General features: G+C 56.3%; 1 protein-coding gene across 1 annotated transcript; it reads left to right on the top strand.

Moving 5' to 3' along the window:
- Positions 1 to 948: 948 nt before the first annotated feature.
- On the top strand, positions 949 to 3,158 carry CD14 (CD14 molecule). Its single transcript, XM_062502565.1, has 2 exons — positions 949 to 978; positions 1,730 to 3,158. The coding sequence occupies exons 1-2, from the start codon at positions 966 to 968 to the stop codon at positions 3,097 to 3,099; spliced, it is 1,383 nt and encodes a 460-aa protein (XP_062358549.1). The 5' UTR covers positions 949 to 965; the 3' UTR covers positions 3,100 to 3,158.
- The last annotated feature ends 2,842 nt before the right edge of the window (positions 3,159 to 6,000 follow it).

The following is a 6,000-nucleotide window of genomic DNA, read 5'->3' as shown; positions in this document are numbered from 1 at the left end:
CTGAAACCCTTTCTGAAACCAACATAGGCAGAGAAATCTCTGGGAAAGGAAAAAGAAAAAAAAAAAAACAAAAAAAAAAACACAAAAAAACCCCACAAAAAAAAACCCTAAAAACCAAAAACCAACCAAACAAACAAAAACCTGAGAGATCATAGAATCACAGAACCATTTAGGTTGGAAAAGATCTCCAAGATCATGAAGTCCAACCTTTGATCACCACCTTGTCAGCCAGAGCAGAGAACTCAGTGTCACATCCAGCTGTTTCTGGAACACTTCTGGCTCCTTCCGGTGAAGGAATTTTCTGTGCAGCTTTGGGCTGCCTGGACAATGGATGAGAATTGTGCCATCCCACATGGAACACATGCACCTGGGCATGGTCTGCATGCCAGGTGTGACAGTCCTGTATCCTTCTGCGTTGCCTGCAGGGTGCTCAACATCCGGGGAGCCTTGAGGCACAGCAATATCAGAGCATCCAGAAGGGCTGAACCCAAAAGTGCATTTGGGGAGCCTTGCCCGCACTCTGTTCCATCACCATTCCTAGGAAAGTGAGCAGCGCTGCCACTCCGGCCACAACCTTTCCAAGGCCACAGCCGCAGGGAAGTGAAGCAGAAGTGACTTGGGAGGCTCTGTCTTGCTCAGGAAGTCACACTGTGGGAGCGAGGGCAGTGTCCGGGAGGTGTGAGCCCAGCCCCGACGTGGGGACCCGACCCGGGCAGCGCCAGCGCCAGCAGCAGCTGGAACACAGCTGGAGCACCGAGGCGCCGGTGCTGGACGGTGCCGGACTTGGAGCCTTTGGCACCTCAGCCCGGGATTTGGCAGCAGCTGGAGGAAGCAGAAGTGGAGCAAGGAAACTTTTGGGTGTGAGCTGGCTGGTGAGTCACTGTACAAACCCACCCAGGGTCCCAGAGTGCTCGGTGCAGGTGCCGTAGGAGAGCTGCTCCTCGGGAGGGTGGTGCAGCCCAGCGATGGCGTGGACAGGTAGGGAGAGCTCTGTCCTCAGTGGGCTTTGGGATGTGGCCGAGGAAAGCTGTGGCTGGTTAGGGCTGGTGCCAGCAACAGAACGGCTCAGAGCAGGAGGCTGGACTGGGGATCCCCAAAGACCCTCTTTGAACTGAGTCAGCACTTATTTAGGAGCCTTTAGTCTTTTGCTTGCTGCTTCTTTTGCAACCTGGTGGTCAGAGATCAGACTCTCTCAGCTTACCTGCTTCTGGTGCTGACAGGGATTTGTTCACACCTTCAGGGGTCATTTTCTACCACCCCTTTGGGGGCTGGTGATTAATCAAATCGCTGGGTGAGGAAGGAGAAAACATGAAGCCTCTGTTGCAATTTCCTGCCCAGATTACAGAAGAACAAACAGAGCTGGGGCTCTCTCCCTGGTCAGACTGATGCATCTGGCTTCATTATCTGTAACTCCACATTTGTAATTGCTCCAGGCATTTCCTGGTAGTTTATGAGTGGGAGCTTGCAGCAAGGCAGCCCAGGCAGGACAGTGCAGAGCCTCAGGAGACCCTGCTGAAGGAAGGGTGGCAGGGTGCAGCTCCTGGGGGTTTGGCTGCTGGGCCGAGCATGTCCCGAGTCATGACGGCTCAGTGGCCAGGCAGGTGCAGGAGGGATGAGGGCAGTGCCCTGTCCCTGAGGGGTGGCTCTGAGGGGCTGAACCTGCACAAACCATCCCTCCAGTCCGGGTCAGAGTGCTCCCCTCAGCTGCCATTCACCGTTTCTCCTCCAGCTTTCAGGTTGTTCGCCATGAGTGTGGCTGTGCTCCTGCTCCTGGGGCTGGGGCTGCTGGTGGCAGAAGGCAGAAGGGAAGACAGGTGTTTCTTCAACCGCACTCAGGAGTATTGTGTGTGCTACAACCTGTCCGAGGAAACCATCAGCAGCATCATCCAGTGCCTCTCAGCAACTGTGGTGGAGTTTCAGGGAGGAGATCTGGAGAAATACATAGCCTTCCCCATCAGGAACCTGGACGCCTCCGCCACTGAAACTCTGGGCTCTCTTGTCATCCAGAAAGTAATTATTGGGAATGTCCTGGTGCCTGAGATACTCCTCGCCCGTGTGCTGAGGTTCTTCTCCTACACCCATGTGCAGGAGCTGGCCTTTGAGAGCTGCATTTTCCAGGGGACAGGCGACTGGAGGGACATGGATGGCCAGGACTTGCCCATACTGTCCCTGAGCTTCCACAACGTGACATCCTCGCCGCTGACGGGCCGTGAGCCCGCCTTCTCCAGCCTGAGCAGGTGGCTGGGGACCCTGCAGGAGCTGGCTGTCACCGGCTCCCGCGTCACCAGCCTGCCCTGTGCCATCGGGAAGGTGTTCAGAGCTCTGCGCTCCCTGGGCCTGGCAGAGAACAGCCTCGGGGACGGGAGCCTGGCCCCCGCCTTCTGCCAGGGAGCTTTCCCTCAGCTCCAGGAGCTCAGTCTGCACCACAACAACCTGAGCTCCTACCACAGCGTGTGTGAGGGCGTGGAGCTGCTGCTGGAGCTCCGGCACCTCGATCTCAGCCACAACCGGCTCATGGCAGGCACTTCCTCCTCCTGCCAGTGGCCAGCAGCCCTCCGGCATTTTAACCTGTCCAACGCTGGCTTGGATGAAGTGCCGACACCGCTGCCTCCCAACCTCGAGGTGTTGGACGTGAGCCACAACCACCTCCGTGCTGTAGACATCTCCCTCAGCTCCCTGAAGAAGCTCTTCCTGAATCGAAACCTGCTGCAGGCCGTCCCCTCCATCAGGAATTACCCCAAGCTGGACACCCTTCACTTGGACAACAATTCCATTTCGGAGCTGCCGAGGGATGAGTTGAATCTCCTGGGGCGCCTGCAGGACGTGGCTGTGGCTGACAACCCCTTCAGGTGCTCGTGCCCTGGGGCAGGGGGGCTGCAGGCGCTGGCAGCCACGGGGCACCTGGGGCAGGGCTGGCCCGGGGACTACAGGTGCCAGTCCCCAGCTCAGTACCAGGGCTGGCCGGTGGCTCGGGTGCCGGTGTCGGTGCTGCGCTGTCACCTCGCCGCCGTGGTGGCCCCGCTCTGCGTCGCGCTCGCCCTGCTCGGTGTGGCTGGGGCCGTCTGTCTGCTCAGGACCGGGTCCTGCAGCAGAGCCTGAGGGGCACCGGGACCCTTCCCACTGCCGCTTCCCCCGGGGGCTCCGTGGGAAGGCTCGCAGGTCCCTGTGCCGGGGAGGGGCTCTCGGCGTCCCCAGGCTCCCCGGTGGGGCAGGGCTGTCCGCAGGGTCACCCCGCTGTGGCCGTGCCCGGTTTTGGGGCATCCCTCACTTCGAGCCCTGCGCCACGCTCTGACCCAGAGCCGCATCCTCCCACGGGGGATTTTCCCTGCGGCCAACTCCAGCTCCCCAAGCCACAGCTGTCCCCACTATCCCTGCCATGCCACCTGCCCTGGCCTTGGTGTTTGTAAAGCTTTCCTGAAATTTTTACTTGTCCAGACCTTGGGCAGTTTTCCTTGTACCTGACAAGGACCGACCAGTGTCGGATTTTTAAGACTAATACATTGTTACACTAATTATAAAGTTTATGTGTCTTTGTGAAACACACGTGTAAAGACAAAAGACCCCTGGAAGATTTTCTTTTATTTCTGGCCTTTTGGAAGGTAACTAGCCTATCTGGCTCAATAACGGCTCTGGGAAAGCTGTTAGTTGAAGAAAGGGATTTCTACATAATAATAAGAATTCCATTCTCCCGGGTGGCTGATCACTGTAACATCAATGCCACGAGAAAACTGTTTCTTTTTTCTGTTCTTTAATCATCATAGATTACAGAGGGAAGTCTCCTCTCCCAGGTGAATTATTAAAAACCTATTTTAGAAATGGTAAACTAACTGAATTGTTTTCTATATCTTTTCAGTGTGAAAGAAAATAAAAGGTGGGGCAGGGAGAGGAAAAGTCATCTAAAGTTTTATTCTAAATTTTTCCCCCTGTATTTTCTAGTAATAAAGTTTCTCCTTTTACCATTTAAAGCCTTTTTTTGCCTTCCCCCTAATCCTATCTCACAGCAAAAAAAGATTCAAATTGGCGAACCAAAACCACTACACCTGGAGAAGAGGAGTTCAGTTCCATCATATTCCCACTGGTTGCACTCAGATGCCCCAAGCCTTGCTGGAGTCTGCTGGTCCCTTCCCAGACCTCCCCCCACACCTTTTAGCCCCCCAGTCCAGCCATCCTTGGAACCTCCATGGCCCCTGTGCTGATCCTCCCTCTCCTCACCTGGGGCTATGGCTGGGCCAGGATGTCCTGGATGCTGCTTGCCTGCTCTTCAGCCTAAGAGAAAAACTGAAAAGCCACAAAAGACAGGAAAATGAGTAAATTAAACACCCCTGCACATAATGAGCTGGAGCAGCTCCTTATGCCTCAACCTGAGGCACTGGTGTATGAGTCCAAGTGGGACCTTGAGGAGGTTCAACCAGAAACTTTTTAGGTGACAAGAAGAAAATGGGTTAATTCTAGGTTATGGGTTATTCAGATAATTTCTCATAATAAGGAGAAAATGGATTATGGGATGCTGAGGCAGAGCCCGGGAATGCAGGGCTGGGGAATATTCAGAGGAAGAGGGTGAGTGGGAAAGGGACAGGCATGGGAAAATGGGGATGGGGAGAATCATAGAATCACAGGGTAGTTTCATTTGAAAAGTACCTTAAAGCTCATCTCATTCCACACCCATATCCAGGGACACCTTCCACTATCTCAACTTGCTCCAAGCCCCATCCAACCTGGCCTTGCACACTTCCATGAATGGGGCAGCCACAGCTTCTCTGAGGACCCTGTGGGAAGGTCTCACCACCCTCACAGGGTAGAATTTCTCTCCAATATCCCGTTTAACCCTGCCCTCTGGAAGCCATTCCCCCTTGTCCTTGCAAGAAGGGGCTGGTGGCAGGCAGGCAGTGCTCACCTGGACAAGCCCTGCTCTTCTTCCCCAGGGCCTGTCCTGCCTCTGCATTAAAGTCTGTGCCTGGGTGTTTCCTGTGTCCCTCCCTCTCTGTGTTTGGGCACAGGTACACATGACCTGCAGGCAAACACAGCCTGGGCTGGCTGCGGGTGTGTTGGGAAAACAGAGTGTGGGAAGGAGACCGAGGCTGGAGCGGGGGTCCAGGCGTGGATCGTGTTGGATTCGGGGTCTGCTGCATGTCCAGGGTGTGTGCCTGCCCGGGGTGGAGGGGCTGTGGGGCTGTGCAGCCAGCCCTGAGCAGCCCGAGGGGAGGGTTAGGCTGTGCCCTGGGCTGTGGGAGGGTGGTTGGTGGCTCAGGGTGTTGGGTCTGCTGGTGTTAACCAGGGCGTACAACAGGGTGCCCCCGCACCTTGGGAATCCTGGACTGGCTGGACATGGAACAGGGAGCAGCAGCTGCAGGCTGATGGATGAGGAAGGAAAAATCCCTGTCTCCTGAATCTCAGGCTTTGCTGTCCCTTGGGAGCACCCACACTGGGCTGTCTGCCTGGTCAGGGTCACAGAGTGTGAGGGGGATGTGTGACCATTCCCACCCGTGCTGCCCCACAGCCTGGGAAGGCTCCCAGGACCCCCAAGAGCTGGTGAGGGGCTCCTGGAGTCCTGAGTCTGGGCTCCCTTGTGGAGCAGGGCTTTCCCCCAGCATTATCCCACTGTGGCTTTGCCCAGCCCAGTGCTGGGGAACCCCTCAAAGCCCCGTGCCCTGCTCTGTCCCAGGGCTCCACCGTCCCAAGGGGTTTTCCTCCAGCTCCCTCAGCCCCAACATGCCCTTATTGTACCTGCCATGCCACCTGCCCTGCTCCTGATGGAGCCCCCAGTGCTGCCTGTTCCATCTGTGTCCAGCTGGCATCAGCCTCACACCTGGGGCACAGGTGAGGGAGTTTTGGGGAGGTAGTGGCACTGGTCTCACTCTATACAGGGAACAGGCAGTCAGAAGGACACACGTGCATCTGTTCCTCCTGGTCCTGTCCAAAGCAGGGCAGGGGCTGTCCTGGGCCCTCTCTCCTGGCCCCCCTCCATCTGCATTTCCATAGGCAGGGGGGATCCTCAGCACT

This window comes from Cinclus cinclus, chromosome 14 (assembly GCF_963662255.1).
Source record: "Cinclus cinclus chromosome 14, bCinCin1.1, whole genome shotgun sequence".
NCBI classification, from domain to species: Eukaryota; Metazoa; Chordata; class Aves; order Passeriformes; family Cinclidae; genus Cinclus; species Cinclus cinclus.
Note: the sequence above shows the minus strand (reverse complement) of the source record. Positions and strands in the feature narration are given on the sequence as shown.